Source organism: Aethina tumida, chromosome 2 (genome assembly GCF_024364675.1).
Source record: "Aethina tumida isolate Nest 87 chromosome 2, icAetTumi1.1, whole genome shotgun sequence".
Classification (NCBI taxonomy): domain Eukaryota; kingdom Metazoa; phylum Arthropoda; class Insecta; order Coleoptera; family Nitidulidae; genus Aethina; species Aethina tumida.
In genome coordinates, this window is record NC_065436.1 from 350,540 (window position 1) to 374,203 (window position 23,664).

Consider the following 23,664-nt stretch of genomic DNA (forward strand, 5'->3'; position numbering starts at 1 on the left):
ACAGGATGTCATTTCCTGATTAAGCCTATCTTTTCTATTCGACTGCGTTCAGAAACTCAATTTCTTTTACTTTCGTCCATGAAAATGATATTAAAAGAAAACACAAAAATACGTTTTATACGATTTAATAACAAAAAATCAATATAAGAAAACATAATTCTATTTAAATTCATCATTACGAATGTTGGTAACAGTGAGAACACGTTTCAGTTCCTCGAGGGTCGTCGGCTTATTACTCCTGAACGTAACCGACTTAGTTTCAGTGTACATGTGGAAAGCGTTGTCCGAAAACAAACCTCTGATATCGTGCGACTCCAGCCACACAAACAAACAAATCTTATCAGTCTTCAGGGTGATTTCAAATGTGTTATCTCCCAAGTCTTTTACATCAATAATCTACAATAAAATAATATGTTTGTGACGGTCAATTTTGTTTATATTAAAGTAATTTACCTTTAGATCCGGAGTTTCTAGCCAAACATCTTTAATCTTACCAGGGAAGACGAAGTTTTCGGGGGCCACGTCTTTGCCATTTTTGTCTTTCATGGTTAGACGTAAGAAGCACAGATTTTTAACTTTATCTTTATCTCCCCCGCATACTTCCACCAAGAAATCATCAATGTTGAATACTTTCACTGTTGTTGTTTGTGAAGGCGGCTGATGACATTAAAGGGATGTTTTGATCTTTTATATGTATGTGCTAAGTGACTTACCACATCGACACGTTTAGAAAATGATCCAATTGGGACGAAATTAGTCCATTCGTAAACTTCGACAGTTACAGTAAGGTCTTTCAAGGTTTCTTCAAGCAAATCAGACACGGCATATATACTTAACTCCCTTGGTGAGTAAATCAAACCTGTAATTATGACTGGGGCAAAGAAGTGCCTCGCCATGTACTGACGAACCTTCCAACGTCCGAGAGAATCTGTCGAAATAAATCACTTATAGAACGATTACCAAATTTCATATATATAATAGCCCACCAATTCCAGCCCATGATGGTCCCACCCACACGTCGCTCAATTGCCACAGAAGAGCACCCATGGTGTGTCCCTTACCGTCTTCAGTATACATACTCCTGAATTTACGGTAATGTTCCGTGGATATTCTCATACCCCATCCATCTACTACTTGCGAATAATAAACAATAGTGTTGGTATAGTTTGGAGAGCCCTCTTTAGGAATGTTGAACTGGAAATTAATCAGACGGACCATCTCTGTATCTCCGTTGGGGTGGTGATCTCTTTGATGCAGGAAGTCGCTGCCAAAAACTAATTCTTCTTCAATGTCAGTGATGGTTTTCAGCGACACCATTGCTGGATATGATTGCAAACCATATTCGGCGATGAATCTGGGAATTGCGTTTATGTTGGGGTCGAAGGAGTCTCTGTCGTAAACGTATAGATGTTCTGAGAAAGCAAAATTGTTAAACGTGGTTTTGATGATAGTAGGTTACTTACTGTCGCCGTACCATTCTTCATTAGGATCTTGTGCGATGTAGTTCTGTTCTTTAGAATGGATACCACTAGTCTGGCTTGAATAAAGGTATATAAGACGATCGTGGGAAACTCTTAGTACTTCAGGCATCAAGGCATTGATGTAGAGGGTAATATAGTCAGCTCTGTATTGTTCTGGGTCTCCTTCATTCAAAAATGCCCACCATCTATTAAATTAATTAATAATAGAAGTATTTTTTAAGTATTAGACAAAAATTACCCTCTGACATTAGATTCGTTTTCATTGCTTCCACAAAAGGCAGCCAAAGAAGCATGACTGCGAAGCCTCTTGGTTTGGTGACGAACCTCCAAGACGGCATTACTAATAACACAATTAATTAGTTTGTTTTAAACCTGAACTAATTAGTAGCAAACATACTCAATGAAATTTTGTCGGACCGGATAAAAAGCAGAGGCAAAAGCCAAATCTTGCCAAACAAGGATGCCAAATTCGTCGCAAAGGTCGTAGAAAACTTCAGATTCGTACACACCACCGCCCCAAATTCTTAGCATGTTCATGTGAGAGTCCCTCACCGATGTTAAAATGCTGTTCACCAGTTCGAATTCCTGGCCTTTTTCAGGAAGAATGTGCAGAGGGATTTCGTTGGCTCCTTTCATGAACATTGGAAATCCGTTGACTTTGAAATAGTACAACCTACCGGAGTCTGTGAACAAGATTTTATTATCATAATTATTACTCTATATGGTATGACTTACCAACTTCATCTTGCATCAATTCGATGGTTTTGAATCCAATTCTTACTGACTTTGATGATTGTTCTTGGTCCTTATTGCTGGTAAAAACAACATGCAATTTATAAAGTTTTTGCTGTCCAAATCCGTTAGGCCACCAAAGTTCTACGTCAGATTTCTTTATGGTAAGATTAATGTATTGAACAAGTTCTTCGTATTCATTTTTGTTAACATTAACTTCAACTTGTTGAGTCACACTTAGGTGTTCATTAATTTCCAAAAGGGCAAGCAACTTTCCTTGCACACTTCCATCGTTATTATCAGAAAAGTATACATCAATATTAATAAGCCAATCATCAACAGTTGCATTAGCAACGTCAGCTACCACATAATGAATAACAGCTTCGTTGTAAGCTTCGATGGTCACGTTCTTCCAGATTCCCACGGAAGGAAAGGATGGCCCCCAATCCCAAGAATATGAAGCCTGCATTTTTCTCAATTGGTTAACGTAACACTCCCCATTATATTCCGGAGGTACACACTCAGGAGGTATGATGTAACCTTCGGTGAATTCTTTGTTGCGGATTTCACCAGCTTCAATGGGATTAAAGAAACGAACTTCAATAACGTTTTCACCTTCATGCAGCAAGTTTTTGATGTCAAATAAATATTGACGGAACATGTTTTCCGTATCACCAACTGTTACGTTGTTGATGACGATTGTTGAGACGGTGTCCAAACCTTCGAATTTAATTCTGACGTTCTCATGACTGAGAAGCTGTGAATCAACTGTGAAAGTTCTGCTGTAAGTCCAGTTGGTTCTTGGGATCCATTTGTATTCGGTGTCTCTGTATCTGAAGAAGATGTCTTCTATAATGTTGTTATTGAGGAGATCAGTGTAAACTCCTCCGGGGACTGTTGCTTTCAAATTTCGATACTCTACAGAATAAATATTTTCAGTTGGCATTGTTAATTGAAGTACTGGATGCTATTTACCTCTTTTGTCATCTTCAAGGATCCAATCACCTCCTAAGTCTTGAAGTTTCAGAGCGTTGGAGTAGACGAAGCTTAGAAAAAGTAGACATGTAATTCGGTACTTCATTCTCGCGTAAATATGGAAGTAAATATTGAAAGTGTGCCGGAATTTCTATACTTATACATGTGGTATCTGATAGATTTACTTAGCAACAATAAATCATTTGATATTACGAAGTTGATAAGGATTATAACACTTGAAAATGTATGGTAAATAAATAAAACCTTTGAACTAAAATAAATGTTATTAAAATTATTTAATCACTTTCTGAGTTATCTTAATTTAATTGTTTATTTAATTTAATAAAAATAGAATCGTTTTGTCGTTTTTTGCTAGGTAACAATAGCATCACATTATTTCCGATTCTGCCGATTATACAAACTTAAAAAGTGGTGCGATGTTCCCTAATTAACAAACCCAAACCAAACCTTGTATGTATATGTTGGTATATTAGAGAGGGCAGAACAAAGAGTTTATAATTAAATCAGTAACCGGATGAGAGCAGTAAATCCTAAATTAATTATGTGTCTGTCCTGTATTTCTCGTCGAGTATAAATGATACGATTCCACCTGAAAAGAACAGACACCGGATTTGAAATGTCAACACTTTGTGTTTATGAATTAGTGATAATATACGGTTTTCGTTTGGTTCAAAAACTTGAAATAATCCTTTGTATTAGCACGGATACACAGATTAATTACACCAGTAAACAAATTACATACATATTTATCAATGTTTAAATATATTCCTTGGTAAGACAAGTGGTTTTAGTTAAAGGGATTAAATTTGAAGCAGTTTAATTTGTATGAACGAGAAACTGACTAGTTTAAAGACTCCAGCAGACAATTTGTTTTAGTGAGAGAAATTCTCGTTTGTCTGAATCTTTGATAACCTTAATCAAAGTTTGCCTCTCCGTTGTCAACATACGATTACATCTTGAGCATGGTTTCGTTTTCCAAAGTTGCACGAGCAAAATCTCATATCTCGGCACACTCCATCGCTTCAGCTCGAACGATTAATCAAAGAAACCAATGTAATCATGCGACATAACACAAATGGCAGGGCAAAAACAGAAAACGTCCCTGATTCAGCAAAGTCGATACAGGTGGAGGAGGCTCGGGGGCAAATTACGTCCCACCCTGCGTCTCGGTATTTCCTCTTTTTTATTAATAACATCAACATTTCGTACAATCATAAGGCTCGATGTCTCCCGCAGGATATTAGTTTTTTTTCTCTTCTTCGCCGCGACAACGAACCCCAGAGACATTAATAATGTGTGGAGCGCGTGAAATCTCTGCCAAGGTGGGTTTCAATGTCGGGTTCACGTAGTCGTGAAACTGTTTAATGGTGGGCTCACGTTGTTACATGTTTTGGGAGGTGGCCATTTTTATTATCCATCGCTCATTTACCCTTGACAATGATTATTTTGTTTTGGGCACTAATTAAATACTTTTATAATTAGTTTATTATCACGTTTCCCACTTTCATTGTGCCATTTTTCTTGTGATCCCATAACACAATTTAAAAGTTGTCACCGGTGCTTTAAAACTGCCTGATAATGATTAATGTCTTTATTAAAAACTTTGAAAAATATTATGCAGGAGGGTGAAACTTTTGGGCGTGTCCTTTTGTCTGTAACAAATTTCTTCGGTAATTCACGTCACTTCTTGAGACATTTTTCATGGTAAACCAGATTATTTTTGAGTGTCACACTCCTCGGGCACATCATATTATCAACCCAAAGTTTATGTATAACTTGCAAACACCGAAATCTGACAATTCATTTTTCCATTTTAAATCCCGTCTCAGATATATATAGACTCGTGCATGTCTCGGAGTTTTCACGTATATGGGCTTGATTTACATAAATGTAGTTAGGATATGCAAAAATGGCAGACACTGCGTTCATGTGCGAAGAACGCCCATAACCTTTTTCATTAAATAAAACTTAACTAGTTGTAAACATATTTTAATCATCCCCCCATTAATTACACAGCATTTCTTTTTAACCCCCGAAGGCAACGGAGCGGAAACGCACACGAAGTGAATAAATTCGCCGACGTGACATCTGACCGATCCTGAATATTCATAAGGGGGGAATTAGTGCGGACTTGCCACTTCCTTCGATCAACCGCCCTTCGAACTTCTTGTTCTGCCACCTGAAAAGAATGCGTGTCGGGGACGAACTCCGGGGGAATCTCTAACTTAATAACCGTGTCGTCCCGAGGGTCGAAATTATTGTTCATAAACTCTTTCCTGGGTTTAGGATCATCGTTATTGATCCCGGTTTTACCCTTCTTTAATTTTATGTTATAAAAAGCATTTTTATCGATTGTTCCTGAACATTGGAATGGAGGTAATTAATGCATAATAATTGTACACATCCGATTAATTCGAAAACCGTGTGCCGTTAACATTCAATTGTATAATTCTCAACTAAATATGGAAATATTAATTCCACTTGGCAAAATATTCACGTTAAATTCGATTTTATTTCTATCGTTACCGTTGAATATAATTTATTTCCTATTTTATTGCCCTATAAAAGTTTTCATCTTCGCCGCGTTTAATTTTAATTTCTAATAGGACGTTTAGTGAAGTTATACATTGTGCTAATTTGTATGTTACACCCATTTCATGCATTAGTATCAGTATTACCAAACTTGTGTGTTGGCACCGGAATAAATTACAATATATTCAAGTTAATTTCGACTGAAATATGTAAAATGTATTTAAACTAAGTCGATATTGAGTTCACAAGAATGAATAATAGATTATAGTTTCTGTAATGAAATGTTGATGTTATTAAAGGCAAAATTATTCACCATTTCAATATAATATTTATTTAATTATAATAACAAGCCATTAAATTAATTTATTGTTTTTAGAAAATTATATGCATTGAAATTTTTCGAAATAATAAACTTTTATAGTATATGAAAGTTTTACAAAATGTTATTTAAAGGTGGTTATAAATGTTACATTACACATTGTTTTAATGATGTAATAAAACCGAAACAGTTGTAAAAATATTGTAAAAATAACAACATTTTCTACGACCATTATTAAAATATAATTTATGTGTTTTCATAAAGACTATAATGTATTAAAATACTAAGTATAAGTAAAGAAAGTTGAATCACAACAAATTTTATTAAAAATTGAAACGAAACAATCAAATATTGATTAAGTAATTAATTTTAAAATGAGTCGTTACTTGAAGTTTTTGGAGTTGATTAAAACCCATAAATATAAAAAGTAGTTAAAATTTTAATTGAAAATATAAATTAGTACCTATAAATCTATATTTGTAATAATGGTGAATGCGCCATTATTTAATATGCGTCGGAATTTAATAAATTACCAATTAAATTAAAAAGCAATCTAATTATAATAAAATCGAGTGCTGTCATAAATTAAAAACAAGTTCATAATTGGCATTAATTCTAGTTAATAAATATCGATTTATGTGCAGACATGATTGAAGTTGATTATTTGAAATAATGGTGAATGCGCCACGTAAAAATAGGGGATAATTGGCATCACAAGACATCCCATAAAAACAATTAGGGGCAATCGGCTAAATTATTCACCATTTTAATAATAATATTCGTTTAATTATGATAATATACCATTATTTAATTTATTATTTTTAGAATATTTACATATATGCATTGAAATTTTTCGAAATAATAAAGTTTTATGGCATATGAAAGTTTTACAATATGTAATTTTAAAGGTGATTTAAATATAAAAAAGTAGTTAAAATTTTTAATTGACAATATAAATTACTACCTACAAATTTATATTTGTAATAATGGTGGATGCGCCATTATTTAATATGCGCCGGAATTTAATAAATTACCGATTGAATTAAAAAGTCTAATTATAATAAAATTAAGGGCTATCATAAATTAAAACAAGGTCATAGTTGGCGTTAATTCTAGTTAATAAATTTCGATTTATGTGTGGACATGATTATTTGAAATAATGGTGGATGCGCCACATAAATATAGGAAATAAATTAGCATCACAAGACATCCCATAAAAACAATTAGGGGTAATGTAAACGTTGGGCAGTCGCAACAAATCTCCATAACGTCCGTGCGGATAATTACGGTGGCGGGACATAACGATGCACATAACTATTTAGGGCGAACACATAACTGCCTTCGAATTGTTTTCCGATACGTGTTAACTGGCGATTCTTGATCTGATAGACGCGTGCACGTCCATTGCACGAGTGTTTGTTTAGGGAAATGGGCCGTGTGCGAGAAACACATGATGGCCCAACTATGTTTGTTCCTCGAGCATCCTGTCAACATGCGCAAAGTCGCAGGATTTCAGCGATTTCGGCTTACCCACTATTTCTTATTTGCATTTATCAACATCAACGGTGGATTTGCGCCGGACCAATATTTTTCTTTCCCGCAGTTTTAAGAGGGCTTTCATGAGGGTTAGATTGATTTTCCTTACTATACAAACAATGCATATCTTGTGATTTAACTGAGTAGAATATTGTTTTTTTATGATTTATCAGATACACTATTTGTCATTAAATGTATTTCAAGACACAATCTGATTGAATTGACCGAGTTAAACAGAAGTGTGACCCTTTGACGAGACTTAAAGGTTAAAAGTGAGACACAGCAGTTGTACAAAGCGCCTCCGGACATAATTCATCCGGCCAGGCTCATTGAAATCTTGAAATTCCAGTTCACGTAATGTCGCAATCGGAGTATGTTCGTCACATATCTCTCACGGATAAATTCCGGACGGAATCTCTGTGAGTCTTATCGGCGGCACGATGGTATTCTTTGTGATGTTAAATTTACTGCTTCCCCGAGATTTAATCAAAATCTGTTCCAACTTCCAGTTAAGCCGGTTTACTTGGATTTATTAGATAGAAAGGGATCCATCCGGTAAACAGTTTGCACAATATACAAATAAATACTTTATGCGCGTTCTTCGACCAACTTCGGTTACTGGAGAGGCTTCGTGGCGGCTTCTAATAGGATTACCCTTCTCAACGCACCTGAAAATCTTTTTTCCTAAACCATTTCATAATAAAATATTTACAAAACCTTCCCTAGCTACTTTTTTGATTAATCTTTAAACTTACCACTGTTTGCACACATAAAATGCTTTGCGATAATAAAAATGGGGATTAATCGACCCAGTTAAAGGGGTATAAAACTACGAAACCCAATTTAAATTCGATAAAATTGAGCCACGTTTATCCGGAGCATCAATTACTGACTGTACAATTTTAATCGGTGCATATTTGAATACTCACAGCAACGTGAAAAGTAAATAACACTCGTTGTTATAAATTTCGTTCATCAGTATCGTTACTAACCTTTATTTTGTTGAATACTTACAAACACGTTACGTTTAAACCATTATTTAACTTGATACGGTAGTCATGAATTTTTAAAATTGTTCACTTCAAAGCCATTTTTATTGAGAATACTTCTTTTAGTAGTTTTTGGAATATGGTTGACGTCGTCCTTATCTGTAGTTTATTGGATAACTTGAGCTGTGTTTTGGTCATTATTCGATTAAATTTATATAAATAATTAAAATTTGAATAATCCCTTTGATAATACAAGGACAACAGGAAGATTTCCTTTCAATTTATTGTTTTAATTGAGTCAAGCCAAAGTTGGAAACCTCAGGTGTGCACTCTAAGCACGGACACAACGGTTAAAAAAACACGAAAATTGGAGCACGTTACCGTTAATAGTCCATTAAGTCGGAAAATGAGTTATCACGGCCGAAAGTCGTAAATTTAAAACGCTTCTTCACACAAGGTGATTTATCGGCTTTACGAGGCAGGGAGTAGTGACAAAATGCACTTAGTACATACGTGTGAGCGCACAATTAAATTTGCATACGGCATTTATGAGAGCAGAAAAGTGTCTAACGGGGGGAAATAAAAAGGGAGTCAAGGCAATTGTGTCGAGGCATTAAAGAATTATTTGCTTTACATTTTATGAATATTATATGGGGACACTATGAATATTTCATGTTTTTGCCTGCCACGAACATTGTCTTGTTTTATTGTATGGTATATGGATATTTCTGGCTTATTCGTGGAATGCATGGAATTTCAATTCGGCTGATGAACTCAATTTTATGCTAATAGTGAACACAGAATGTCTTTTAATGTTTACTAATTCAATATTCTTAAAAAAAACAGAATAATTTGTGTCATTTTAGCAGGTTACTTAATTAAAAGATATATTCATAAGAAGAATTATGAGTAGGCATAATTTTTTAATCAAATATGGTATATACTTATTTCAGAGGGTGTTTAATTCAGTGGTGTAGTTACTGATTGTCAAACTTAAACAAAAAAGTGGGAGTGTTCACTTTTAAATGGGCCACATTGTATATTAATTCAATATTCATTATCATAAAGTCACTTTTGTGACATAAAGAAAACATACTTGTTAATGTTAATGTTATTCTAACGACACTTTAAGCAGATAATTTATGCACTTACATATTAACAAAGTCAGTAATAATGTTAATTACTCCATATTATTATTAAATAACAAAGAACCCATATTTTTGTGAATGTTGTTCTAATTACCCTTTTGGGATTGTAATTATAATTAATCAAGTTAGTGTAAAATTTCTTAACGATTACAATATGATATTAATTGTACGCACCCACTTCTAATTATCCCGACAGATACAAATTGGAATTACTCCCCAGATAACCAGATGAATAATGTAGTTAAACCATCTCGAGATAGCAACATTTACATATCTCGGGATGTTTATTACGTTTACTTTGAATTTTACTGTAATCAAGCCAAGAAATATGTTTTGACGAGACACACGTGATTTATGTGGGGGTTGTTCCCAGCTACTTCCACACGTTCCGACTATTCTTTCTAATCAACTGAAGCAACACATTCATTTACATTCGCTCCGTGTTTAAATAAAATCATTAACTTTGGTATTTGGGGGGTGATTCCTCCTCCGACACGATATTGGGGGGCGGAGTTTAACGAGTTTATTTTATGACTTTATTGTTTTCGCTTTTGCATTTCGTTTCGCTAATGGATGTTATTCCATTCGAGTGTGTTATAAAATGTGCGAGCAATTAAACACCGAAATACTGTTGGGAGTGTAAAACAAGAGTTGTCGAGTGATTTTATATTGGATTCAGTGTTTTTAACTTGAGGGGTGACTCTTGAAGCATAATTGCATTTTACAAGTGCGACCAGGTTAATGGATACAATTGTTTTTTCGAATGAAGCAGTCACGATGTTTTATTGATGATTCTTATCGGGATATACAATTTGATTTATTCATGACACAGCGATTTATACTCTGCATGGTTTTAATGTCAATCATTTTAACAAAAAGCGGCTTGATGCACTAAATTGAACGCGTCAGTTTCATGGCATTTGATATTGTTTCCAGGCGTTTTGTGTTTCATCAATTTTCACTCTTTTTGTTCATAAAAACATTTAATTTTAGCTAAAATATATTTTTCATACAAACCCTCAGTCACTGACAACACGATACAATGGTGTATTTTACGTTAAATATTTTAAATAAATAAAATAAAATGTTTGATGTGGTTTTTCTGTGCCAGAAAAATTTCAGATTATTTGTTTCCCCATAACTAATTTAGGAATGAAAAAGGTGACGACAATAATGAATATTTCATCAGCCACAGTATCTCAGATCCTCCAACTTTCCAACCGGATATTTTTTCCATGAAACATTTGTTTGATCCGTGCCTAAACAAACCGTTAAAATTGAACCACAATAGTGATTAAATATGCAAAAAGCCCATCCAAAGTTTGCGATTCTTCGCCAAACTGGAACCCGATTACATATTAATGGTCCAAAAAACTTTAGCTAATTAAATTCGGCGTTCGAACACTCAGCGAAATTTATTCGACCCCTATCGGGCTTTAATTGCGTGGGGTCCAAACAAATTATTTTTTATTAGTCGTTATAAAATTTTAATCTGGAAACTAATTAACGCTGCGGCATCGGCTAATTGCTAAAAAGAAGCTGTATGTTAAACGTTTCGTTAATTTGCCTCCTTCGTCTTGTGACGTATTAATCTCGAATATATTAAAAGGAAACTCGACTGTCACTCAATGGCAAATACGGAAGTTTCATTTTCTAAATGAAAAAGGAAAATTGCATTTATTCATCTCCGCAGCTCATCACGGAGAGTCGTTCTAAATGAAATTTACTTTAACGTCCGTAAACAAGGCAATATTCAATTTATTTTTACGTCGAATTATCGATATTTTCCTCGTCAATCCGGGAAACAATGCGTTCAAGACGCAGCCCGGAAAAATTGAATATCCGGATTAAAATCCCGCAGGTAATTCCGTAATCAACGAAAAGATTAAAATTTGCTGCTTTCGACGACGGTAATCGGAATACTTGGTGTGGCAGGAGAAAATCCGAGTAATTATTGAATGAAATTAGGGTTTAATTAAGACGGTTCCGCAAAAGTTGATGGATAATTGAAGGAGATGAAATGTTAGTCGTGGATGCATAAATCCAGTTCCTCTTAAACGCCACCGGTTTCCATGTTAATGGATTTCGGGGTTTAAAATGTTGTTTTTCCATTTTCTCAAATGTTAAAGGTCGCTTTGCTTACGTCAATTTGTTCTTAATGTAACGCTCAAGTTTATATTTCAATTTTCAATTCGAAAATTAGTTCTGTGTAGTTAGAACTAGTTTATTTAAATTACTCTAATATATTTCTGAATAGTTGAATGTTCCTTTGTTGTTTTTTACTCATATTTTCGTAACCTTTAGTCCAATTGTGTTCAAATTTTGTATGTAATATTCTAAAATACACGTCTACAATTCAATGTAATAAACTTTGTCCGTATTGTTACAGTGGCGTAGATTCTGGGGGTTCCACTCATGTTCTCGATCTATTTTCTACACCACTAAATATTTTTTATAACTCTCAAGTTTTTCATAATCTTTGCACAATTTGGAACAAAAAATTACTTTACATTGATTTTGATTAAAACAGTCGTTTTTGAGATATTTCAGTTTTAATGTTTGAAAACAATTAAAATGGATATTAAAACTGAAATAGTATAAAATAGGGCACTACTTAAAATCGTAAACAAAAGTATTAAAAATTTAAGTAACCGTTATAAAATTTATGTAGTATAATGCACCATTTAGTAGACCCGAACTTTTAATTCAACGATAAAATTGTGGAAGCTTAACTTTAACAATAATTTAAAATCCCATAACTTTTAAGGAATAGTTTAAAGAAAATTTGCCTAAAATTACAATTTATCAAATGTAATTCATAGCTGTAAGCGACGTGCTAATTTATTTTCACAAAAACTTCCGATGCTGAGCGGAAATTGTAAGTTTAATTGAGTTAGTAAAACGCCCATCTCATAATCCGGTTTTGCGCCGCACACCAGAATCGTAATTCAATACAAGTTTAATAACGAAACGTGCGCAAAAATTACGCAACCGGCGCATCACACAGGTGCTAATGTCGCACAAATCGAATTAACGAAATCGAGGTGGCGCGGTCGTCATGACGACCCTTAATTAAACGCAAAAAACTCCAGGAGGGGACGTACCTGTTGCCCTCCCTTAAAGCACGTTAAGACACACGCACAATAGTTTTAAAAAGAACCCAAATAAAGTGGATTTTTCGATGAATAGACCTAAATTGGAAATTTAAAATGACGGCAATCGAACGGGCGAGGCGGACGTCACGCTGAAATAATTATGTTTAAATGCTGCTGGATGGGAACAAGTGGAAATCCCAGTCGCATCCGAAATAAACGCTAAATTAAATTAAATCGACGTCGACACATTGAGGATTCGGAGCCGGTTCATATATTAATAAATAATTCGCAGTGAACTGTATTTGAAATCATCCCCATTCGAGTTCTATTTCTAGATAAAATCGACGCCGGATCATATTTACTTAATTAACCATCAATGGTGTTCGCCACTGTTCTGTGCACCACTCAAATTCATAATAATAACGTCCGTCATTGGACAGACATTGGTTTATTATTGATTTCTTATAACAAACTTGAGAATCTAAACATAAAATAAAAATGTGTAAAACATTGAAACAACCTTGCCCTATTTAGGACGTGATAAATTATGAAAACACCTTCTAAAATTCCTGCAGAGTTGCTTAGAATGTTCATTTACCATTTTCCTGACGCCGTTTTAAAATGTCCTTTTGTAAGCACTATCTTGAATCTCGTGGCTGCACTTTAAAGGAAACAAACTAATGGAACTCACTGAAACTTCATCCTGATATATGAAGATAAACGTTAAAGTTTTAAAAGGTTCATAATCATTACCGTTCCTGATACACAAATGTATTCGAACATACTTTCAAACTATGTCAAAGCTACTGCAGGTTTATCTTCTTGTTTGTTGCTTAACCGACACTGTATTGTACAAATGTATTAAATCAATAAATTTGCCTTATTTTCATTCATTCATAATTTAATAACCGTGTTTTGTTTAATACCTCGTTTTAATTAATAATTCCGCCGTGTAAAACTTAATTAAAATTATATTAGTTAATTAATTTGATATTATAAATCAAAACCTAAAAAATCCAATTAGTTACAGCAACAAAATTATTTTTTTTTTGAGTAATACTTGTTAATATTGCAGCATTCATTTCCAAATAAATTTCGAAACGGGCTCTCAATTAATATTCAAAGCGTGGGACTTAACGTTCATTTCCTCAGATATTTTCAGCTTCAATTGTATTTCTTGCCGGGACGAAAGCCCGAACACTTTAAAGTCCATTTAAATTCTCCGCGACATCATAACTGAATTATTAAATAAAATGAAAACAATGCCGCAAATATAACTCGGTTCCGGAGTTCTTAAACTGTCTCCCGAGATTTTTATTTTAATGTGCTTCCATTCATGACTTTTATTAGTTTTGTTTTGGGTTCGGGAAGGAGGACGAAAAGAAAAATGATTGGATAACTAAGTTTTAATAAAATAAACGCAATTCATAGTAATACAAAAACCACTTTTATATGTTATCAAAAGAAAACTCGATAATTTCATTGGAGTCATCGATGTCGTTGACGTTCGAACGGAACACGTTGTCGGCGCTCATATCAAAGGAGTCGGACAAGTCTAGACCGTTTCCTATGACGGAATCATTCGCCGAACAGTGATCCAACAGACGTTTCCAATTGGGGTCCTGTTTCAAGACATTTCCATTTCCCACCGTTATCAATAACGCCTTCGACCTCGTTACGGCCACATTGAATCGCTGAAACACACCGAAATCAATTCGCGCACCTTTTCCACACGGGTCGTTTACCTTTGCGTTCCTCAAAAAGCCCAATTCGAACTTTTTGTCGATGTTCATTATGTCCTTCGAGGACTGCGAACGAACGGTCGACATAATTATCACCGTCTTCTCTTTACCTTGGAACTGCTCAACAGATCCGATGAGGATGTCCTTCCACCCCTTGCGGCCGCACGCCTCCTTCAGTTTCAGGACCTGTTTCCTGTACGGGGAAATTATTCCTATGTGGCTTTGTGTGATCTTCACGTTGCACATCTTTCTATTGACGATCTTCCTGAGGTAATCCATGACAATTTCCACCTCTTGTATGTTGTAGAAGCTAAAAGCAAAACTTACACGTGTAAATAGTTTGAAATGAATTCAGTTGTTACCTGGGGGAGTCTTTGTCCTTCCTATCTTGCCCCTCAACATGGTGGAACAAAAGAGGAAAGTCCGTCTTCATCAAGTGGTCCCAGCCACTGAACAAACCAATGTGCTCGTTGCCCGCAGCCACTAAGTCCCCATCGTAAAACAGCTCATTAGGAACCTTCAGGATCTCCGGGTGCGACCTGTAGTTCTTGATCAACTTGGTGACGTACTTGGTGTCGTATTTCCCCGTCTCAGAGTCTCTGGCGTACAAGTTGCACGTGGTCATCAACCGTTCCAACATGGACATGCCCAGGCCGCAGAACTTAACGAAATTCGAATGAATCCTCGGCCCCAGTTGTTTGGGATCCCCAGCCAGCACCAGCTGCCCACAAAAATGACCTTTATGAGCCTTAGTTGTTAGAATTCCGGCGACTGGAATCAGAGTTTCCGGTTCTGTGGCGTAACCGCTTTCGTCGATGAACACGTACGAGTAATGTTTCGAAGGCAAACCTCCGTTAATTAATCTAAAAAGTACAAAAGAATTGATTAAACTAATAACTTTGGTGGACAATTATGTTACCGTCCGGCTGTAACGACTGTGGTCAGCATGATCCTGTATTTTAACAGTAAGCTTATTGGAGGAAACTCTCCGTCTAAGTTGCAAATGTCGGGGAACTCCATAGAGTTGTCCACACCATAAACCGACCCCAACAGTCTGAAAACATCAGTTCTGGGCACGTACTTTAGCAATCTGTTCGTTATTTCGTTAGCCGATGAGTTAGATGGAGTGCATACTAGAATTTTGTAATCCTTTTTCATTTTCCAAACCTTAAATTAATTAAAAGGTGATTTCAATGTGACAGAATAACTAATAACTAATTACTTGATAAATTGCTTCGACTAAGGTGTAAGTTTTGCCAGTCCCAGGAGGTCCAAACAACAAATAGGGCACATCTTTCTCTTCCAGGATGTTTAAGACAGCAATACGTTGCTCATAATTAAGACAATTGTTTGCAAATTTCACTCTAAAATAGATAAATTTTAATTTGATGCCAATGACTTGAAATAACGTACTTACTGACTCATATTTGGCATTAGTCTAATGCTCTTTTTCGGGAAAAAGTATTTGCCAATCTTGTGATGGGAAATCAAATCAATAGCTTGATGTTCCACCTTCAAAGGTCTCCTGTTGAAAGCAAACTCTATGTGGAACTTCCTGTTGTCCGAATGGATGTTCTTAAACCTATTTACAAAACAAAATTACACACAAAAATAATTAATTAATGAAGCAAAATTACTTGGAGTGGAATCCAAGAAGTACACGCGTCTCGTTGATGTCGTGGACAATTCCCTGATAAGTATATTTATCGTCAGGCTCAAATTTGACGTAAACAGAATCACCTAGAAGCAAAGAGGGCCTCGCCTCGGCCAAACCTTGAACATCAAGAGCATAGATGTTCTTGTTAACATGTGTTAAGCTAGAGAAGATGTTGTATTGTTTAATATCTTGTCGCATCTGATTCTCCTCCAGATACAACAACGTGTGCAGAGTGTGGGCGTATTTGTGTTCTTGAATTCTGGTGGTTATGCTGAAATACTGCCTTGCTAATATACTAAAAAATATGTGTTAGTGATTTTATATTGAAGTTGTTACTAATGTACTGCATCAGTAAATTTCTATTCCCATAGAAACTTACTGATTTGTACATAGCAGCAACCTAAATCATCATTAAGTCATTAAGTACATGTTCATCGACTCATTGGGGCGGCCTCTTTTGATGAATTCAGGATAGAGCTTCATGACCTTGCTCAAATTCTGGGTCATGTAATACGGAAATTCGTACTTAGGGAGTCGGACGGGATCAATGGGTTTCCTTAAAAAGACGACAAGTGTCTTCTAGATCAAGTGAATGTTGTTTTAACATAGGTACCTTCCACTAGGTTTTATCCCTGGGATCACGACTTCGACTACATCACATATTGGTGGTGGCTCAGTTTTTCCAACGGTTTCCTCAACGGCTTTCCCGTCTTCTAATGCCAGGTTTGAGTACTCTGAGGTTATTTCAAACGGCTAAAACACAAAAATACAATGACATTTTGTAATTTGTCTAGTGCAACATAACCTAACATTAATTTTGTGGATTATTTAAACAATTATAAGGCTCACCATTTCGTACAGCAGGTAATTTTTGGTGTTTGTTGTTAGATTCTCGAAAACAGCAACAATGGGCAACGTGAATGTGGCACTGTTGTGGAACATACCTTCCATCGGAATAGAAACAGTCTCGTTGCGATTAACGATACGAGGAAAACAATTCTTGGCGATCTTGATTTCTTTCACACCACTATTAATTTTAATAAGGTCTAGTAAATTTAGTTGGGACTCGTTGTTGTTGGTAAACTTGAAAATCAAATCACATTTTTGGCCTACTTCCTTTTTGACTGTTTTAATTTGTTGGTTGGCTTCAAACACTTTCACATCCAGACTCAGTATGTCAGTTAAGCTAAAATGATTTTACATGAATATCAAATAAAGTAAAGTCATAAATGTATTAACTTTTTTGTTATGTACAGAATCCTGGTGTTGTGGGGTATACTGATCTTGTGTGACTCGAACTCGCTTTCACCATGAACACATTGAGTGCACAACTTACAAAAATTTGTAGTAACATAGTTTCGTTCCACAGGCGCCAGAGCCTTTCGTCTTTTCAATTCTGCAGCTGAGAAACAATTGGATGTTAAAAATTAAAGCAACTAAGTTATATATTAACCTCTTCGTGTTAAGTAGTCGACCCAATCTTTATTGAAAAACACGGTTTTCTTCGTAAATCTGTTCACCAGCCATAACGTCCACAATTCCATCAAATAGACCCAGTAGTTCTTTTTGACGATGCTCCCTTTACATTCTTCGTGGTACAGTTGTCTCACCTTTTCTTTGTGGGCCTTGTAGCCCTGTATCACTCCTTTTTCTATCAGCACAGTTATGAATTCATCTGTAATTAATTAATCACTATTAATCATACGTTAACGACCATAATTATTAAACTTACGAAGATCCATGTTTACAAATTTAACAATTTATAACTCTATAATAACAAATACGATATACGAATAAGATCAATCGATATGTGCAATCAATAACATTAATATTTGTGTATTTTAACGAAATTTATTAATAGGATTGCACACCACCGTCCATTTTGATTTGTTTAAAAAAACTAGTTTTTTACAATCAAATTGTTTTTAAATCTACCGTGTGGTTCGTCCTAATCAATAATTATTTAAATTTACTTTATGTCTTCTCAATTAATTTGAGACATAGTTGGAGTTCATGAATACAATTACTATTATCAGGGACGTTAATTTTGATTACGTGAACTGTTTAAGTAAGGACAGTTGTAAATTAATTTTACCTAGAGTAAATTTGGGACAATGTAATTCAAACTTAGATACAGAGGCAGATCCTCTTATTGGTTATAATCGGGTACATCGATACAATAATAAATTTCATTAAAATTTACTTAAATTATTTAATTCCTTGCCCCCAGTTTGATATTAAATTATACATTGAATGATAAATCCTTTAAACCCTAAAAGGTTAATCGTAAATTCGATAAATTTTGTCAAAGTGCCAAACTAAATTTGTTTAACTTTAATTAATAGCCCAAACAAAACTATTATGTTACAAACTAATCTCGTATCAAGACAAATACTTCGGCTGTAACCTAACAACTGTCTATAAAGTTACGACAACCCTTTAAAACATTTGATTGACAAGAAATTGCAGTTGAATTTGTTAAATTAAAGTCCAAGACAACTTTTCGAAAGAGTTATAAGGGCCGAATATGAATAAATTATAACGTCTCCTGCAAGTTTCAGGCGTTCATGTCGATGTCACATGTTTATAAAACCGTCATCCCTTCTGCGCCCTCAATTTCTGAAGTGACACATTTCCTTCCTATGTAAATAATGCGTCCTTCAACTAGTTTTTTTATATAAAATTCAATTCGAGCATATTTATACTGATTTTAAGGGTTTACACAAAAACTAATACGTATTTTCTCGTTTAAATTCGTTGAATATTGGATTAAGTAACGATATAGACGTAATAAAGTAAAAGCTGGAGAGAAAATTGGTCTTTTGAAAGTTAAGTGGCCTGATACAATGTGTAGTTTATGCTGCTTTCAACCGTCTCGACCTCTAGTTAGTTAAATTCGTATAATAACTCCCTGAGCTAAATATTTCAAGTGTTGTTTGTCTCCGGAATAAAATATGATAATGCATGAGCAGCAAAAGCGTTTAGCGTCGTAACAATATATCAAAAATTTTATAGTGACGGCGTAAAATTATATGGCTGCTCGTACGCCATGAATGATGCATCTTTATTCACTGCTTTTCGGGATGCAAGGGAATAGAAAATAAAAGTGTTCAGGTACTTTTTAAAGTTTAATATTTCGTACTTTTATGCGGGAGTTTAATTGATTTTTACTCACATGTTTGAGGTTGATAAGAACACATATTAACACAACGAGGCACCACCAAAAACTGAACTTAACTTGGTGATGATTTATTCAATGATTAATTATTGATGTTTTTCACATATTGATAATTTCAGATTCAGATGACTAATTATTTTAATTTAATTGATGAAAAAAATTAAATTAAACAAATTTACATTCCAATCAGTTGAGAGGAATTACATTTAGTAGTTGTAGTACATTGTTTTAATTACATACACTGAAATTTCCAACAGTAACAATTTCGTAAACAGTTGGATTTACATGTAAAACGCTTTTAAAACGTATAAAGTGAACACCATCAGAATCCCGCTACAATTCGAAAATTTAATAGCAACATTTTCGCATCCCGAAAGGTATAACATGGTAATGTAGTTTGGAAGGGCCACACTTTTATGTGTCCATAAAGATGCACTGAACGAATGCAAAACAGTATGAGAATCAGAATTTATTCTGGCTTATTTTCTCTGATGTCAGATGCTTTTTAAAAAGTTCTGAATTTCGCTATATATTTACTATTAATATGAAAAATAAAATATTCTTAGTAATTCTCTTTAAAAAATATAATTTTCTGATACATACATAAGTCACAATCAAAGAAGGGATAAAAATAACCTTCTGAAAATATCAATCAAATGTACGTACATGTTTTCATAAACTCCCAAATTACATAAATATGTTTATGACATTCTCGTAATTGAATCAATAAAAAATACCGTTGGAAAACTTTTACAAATTTAAAACTGGATGCTTAGACTTATTGCCCATTAAATGAGAATGTTATGGTAAAAATGAATCATGTCTTTCCTCCTCTGTAAACCTGTGGATAAAGTAACATTCATTCCGTATAATTTTAGACCATTAGTGTAAAATTTTTAATATACTGTTATGGTGTTTGGCCTTTGGTATTTGTGCATTACCGTATTTTATTCCGGCGACTCCGAAAAACCCTTTAAACCAGCGGGACGAAATAATTTTATGTTAGCACGTTGTTAAACTGATAATAGCACACCCTTTGCATAATTCAATAATAAATTAAGGTTCCGAATACAGCATTAATTGGAAACTGTATATATTAATTAATATTCACCCTTAATCGAAGGAATGCCACTTCTGACGTTGAACTAAACACCACTTTATGGTGTGTGTAAATTGACAATACAAACACATTGAAGACGTGCTCAATTAAATCTAATTAACTTATCACTTAATCCAGACAGCAACAAAAACAAGAGGTGCAAATCGAAAAATAAAATAACACCACGACAATTGTGTACGTCCCGTCAGTGTGACGAAAGGAAATGGCATTTCCACGTTTATTCGAGAGACCGACGAATTTGGTCGCTAATCAATTTTCGACGTCGATCTTTTGTGTCCGATTAATCGAGATCCATTTCGGGTCTGTTGGTGAAACATGCTAATCTGATTTTAACCTTGAATCCGGATACAAAATTGTGGCATTATCATAACGAACTGTCGGCCGGTTTTCATTTTAAAGCGATGATGAATGAATGGCACGTTCAAATCGTGCTGCGAATAAATTTGGGGTTGTTGACCTAAACGTCGAAAAGTTGATGGATTGATTGAAAGTTACACCTACCCAACTTTGTTTCCCTCAACACTTGAGGGGCTGTTGAATGGAATAACAAGGAAGATTCCATTCAAAAGGCGAATTTAAAATTATAATTTAATTAATATAACTGCGTGAGCAAATCGAAACTTCCCTTAATCAGATATACAATAGTTTTCCGAATCAAAGCAACAACAAGTGTTTCATTAAAATTACATGTTTCTTCCGTAAATTGGTTCCGTTTTTGTCAAAACAGCCCATTATGTTAAATAAATTGGAATGGAATCAGCAAATTGAATTTGTCTAGATTTACCATCCGGACTGAAAGTCAATTTTCAAAAGGTATTACATAAGTACATATATAAAGTTTCCTCTCAAACTAACTAGTTTCGCCTTGTTTATTCTTTTCTTGATTTAAGTTCGTTCCAAGCTTTGCCTTAAAACTTAAAACGCTTTATGTTGCTCCGGACAACATAATTGAGATCTAGTCTCCACAAGACAATAAAATATAATAACGTGGAATAGAGAATCCGTGTTAGCCAAGCTAAACTTTGATAAACACACTGATTCAAGAAGCTTTTTAATTTTCATTTTTGTTGTTAATTAAGTCCATTACAACCAATAAAATTATTGTTTGATTAAATCACATTTCACTTTAATTGAAAGAAAGCACTTTAAAAATATTTATGGGCAATCATGGGGTGTGTTTAATATCAAATTACGGGGCATGTTTACCACATGTAAACAATGACTTACTTGACATTTAAAATTTTCATTAGTGCGTTTATGTGTGTATAAAATTCACTAATTAAATGTATGTTCAGTAACCTAATTTAACAATTGGAGGCATTGCTTCGTCTCTAATTCATCGGATTGACCACTCTAGTCTGGCTCATTTAAGCTCTGGCAAATTCTATTCGATGACCCCAATTTACACATCATCGTACTAATGCCACTAGAAGTAATAAAAGAATTTTATAAAGTCAGCAATGCTGATCTGTGTCTATATTATACAAGTGAATACACACAAAGGTTGTAGATAAAAACTCTTCCACAAATAAACCTCAAAGACTAATCCAAATAGGGAAATGTACATTCTCAACGTTGTTAAAATTGTACCAGTGAGCCTTTGTTTTCTACTTTCTATATTACTGAGGATAAATTTTGCTAATTAGTACGTAAATATAAAAAATATATGTATATTCAGAAGCCAGAAGCAAAAATCCCGGAGCAAACGCAGTAGTTGTAATTAATTTTAATAATACGGAATAGTCTTTGACATTTGAATTTTGCAAGAAGAAAAAATGTACCACACAAAACTATATTTTTTCATAGAACTAGGTGCAAACGACGTTTACAACGAAACACACTTAAACACCGGACAAACGTGAGCATCCTGCGCACCTCGCATTTATCATTTCTATGCGGCCGTGTGTCGTGGAGCAGAAAGAATGCATTTCACCTGTCATAACATGCCGAACCGAACGATTTTCTCCGGGGCACAAGTCCAATAAATGCAGGAAAATGTATTCCCGGTGGAGTAGACGTTCGCAGGAATCGAATTATAAAAAAAAAAACTTCAATATCGAATTGATCAAACATACGGATGGTCCTTTGTGTTACGGTAACGAAATTACGGACTCGAAGGGTACGTTATGTTTTTGCCAAACAAACCTGACTACCGCTTCCACCAATTTGTTGTATTATTGTGGGCCTAAAACAAATTTTTAATCTAATTCTTTTGTTTCGTAAATGAATGGCTGTGATCAAAGCGTTTATTGGCAAGAAGATAAAGATGGGTTGCGAAAGTAGAAATTACTTTCCACCTGGTCGATGGGAATACGAGCCGAGGGCCTCTTTATTGTATTCATCATTAACTCTATTGACGCACGGCGCCATTGAGGCCAATAAAACGTGCAACTTTCCAACGTTCGGGCCCACTTTCCTTTTATTTTCTTTATTCCACCACTCTGGGAGTTACACAACATGTCCGAATTCCACTCCGGTGCCTCCGTACCAGATAATTGCTCCACACTTTTATTTTGTTTCATTTTTAATTGATTAAGTTCTATTGTATATTTATTTACTGGACAATGGCCGTGTTCTGAAACCAGACAAAATAAAACTTAAATGGTCGGAGGTCGTGGAAGTTTTATCGCAGAAATCAATCGGTCAAACAGTGTGAATCGGGCGGCCATAAATAAAATAGTTTGTTTAGAAAAAGTCACCGAGTGGCAGGAAATGGAGCCATCTCAATATACGCCACACAATCTTGTTCTGACACTTTAGAAAAGGAGGGAACTTGTCACGTGTCACATGTGATGTTTTATACATGTTTCAGCCAGTAAATTCTTCTCCAGGGAAATGGTTTATTTTTTTTAATTATAGATTTATCTTCCTTAATTACTTTTAGACTTTATTCAATATTTTATTTGCATAAATTGAGTAAATTACACATTACATTATTAAAAAAAGGAAAAACTAAACTTTTTGTAAATATTTAGTAATAATTTCACACATAAAATAAAATACACTGGTAAATACATACTTAAAAATGGAATACGTAAAATAAAGTATAAATAAAAGCCATATAAATATTAATATTCTTAAGTCTGAACTTCTTTAATATCTTTTTTACTGCAGACAATCCATTCTCTCCATCCTTATT

General features: G+C 34.5%; 4 protein-coding genes across 4 annotated transcripts in view; 1 reads left to right on the plus strand and 3 right to left on the minus strand.

Moving 5' to 3' along the window:
* Nucleotides 1–23,664, plus strand: part of LOC109599299 (sex peptide receptor) — an 87,731-nt gene that overhangs the window by 6,729 nt on the left and 57,338 nt on the right. The gene's annotated exons all lie outside the window — the stretch shown is intronic.
* On the minus strand, nt 110–1,803 carry LOC109600393 (beta-mannosidase-like). Its single transcript, XM_020016539.2, has 6 exons — nt 1,720–1,803; nt 1,464–1,666; nt 987–1,412; nt 714–928; nt 454–657; nt 110–396 (listed from the first exon to the last, which is right to left on the minus strand). The coding sequence occupies exons 2-6, from the start codon at nt 1,588–1,590 to the stop codon at nt 160–162; spliced, it is 1,209 nt and encodes a 402-aa protein (XP_019872098.2). The 5' UTR covers nt 1,591–1,666; nt 1,720–1,803; the 3' UTR covers nt 110–159.
* On the minus strand, nt 1,778–3,324 carry LOC109600392 (beta-mannosidase-like). The gene is made up of 3 exons (XM_049963743.1): nt 3,189–3,324; nt 2,217–3,131; nt 1,778–2,164 (listed from the first exon to the last, which is right to left on the minus strand). The coding sequence occupies exons 1-3, from the start codon at nt 3,292–3,294 to the stop codon at nt 1,863–1,865; spliced, it is 1,323 nt and encodes a 440-aa protein (XP_049819700.1). The 5' UTR covers nt 3,295–3,324; the 3' UTR covers nt 1,778–1,862.
* On the minus strand, nt 14,217–18,114 carry LOC109600404 (putative helicase mov-10-B.1). The gene is made up of 13 exons (XM_020016551.2): nt 17,960–18,114; nt 17,681–17,902; nt 17,467–17,629; nt 17,077–17,413; nt 16,841–16,980; nt 16,655–16,783; nt 16,208–16,522; nt 15,988–16,152; nt 15,793–15,934; nt 15,490–15,737; nt 14,933–15,433; nt 14,574–14,880; nt 14,217–14,522 (listed from the first exon to the last, which is right to left on the minus strand). The coding sequence occupies exons 1-13, from the start codon at nt 17,967–17,969 to the stop codon at nt 14,277–14,279; spliced, it is 2,925 nt and encodes a 974-aa protein (XP_019872110.2). The 5' UTR covers nt 17,970–18,114; the 3' UTR covers nt 14,217–14,276.

Excerpts from the sequence above, each read along its gene's own strand:
- LOC109600393 (XM_020016539.2), bottom strand. The coding sequence starts at position 1,590 with ATGCCTGAAGTACTAAGAGTTTCCCACGATCGTCTTATATACCTTTAT. Across the intron at positions 658-713 it reads TTTCTAAACGTGTCGATGTG|CCGCCTTCACAAACAACAAC; the intron begins GTAAGTCACTTA and ends TAATGTCATCAG. Across the intron at positions 397-453 it reads TAGAAACTCCGGATCTAAAG|ATTATTGATGTAAAAGACTT; the intron begins GTAAATTACTTT and ends ATTTTATTGTAG.
- LOC109600392 (XM_049963743.1), bottom strand. The coding sequence starts at position 3,294 with ATGAAGTACCGAATTACATGTCTACTTTTTCTAAGCTTCGTCTACTCC. Across the intron at positions 3,132-3,188 it reads CCTTGAAGATGACAAAAGAG|AGTATCGAAATTTGAAAGCA; the intron begins GTAAATAGCATC and ends TTTATTCTGTAG. Across the intron at positions 2,165-2,216 it reads ATTGATGCAAGATGAAGTTG|ACTCCGGTAGGTTGTACTAT; the intron begins GTAAGTCATACC and ends TCTTGTTCACAG.
- LOC109600404 (XM_020016551.2), bottom strand. Across the intron at positions 16,153-16,207 it reads CTTCTTGGATTCCACTCCAA|GTTTAAGAACATCCATTCGG; the intron begins GTAATTTTGCTT and ends TTTTGTAAATAG. Across the intron at positions 15,738-15,792 it reads TAGTCGAAGCAATTTATCAA|GTTTGGAAAATGAAAAAGGA; the intron begins GTAATTAGTTAT and ends AATTAATTTAAG.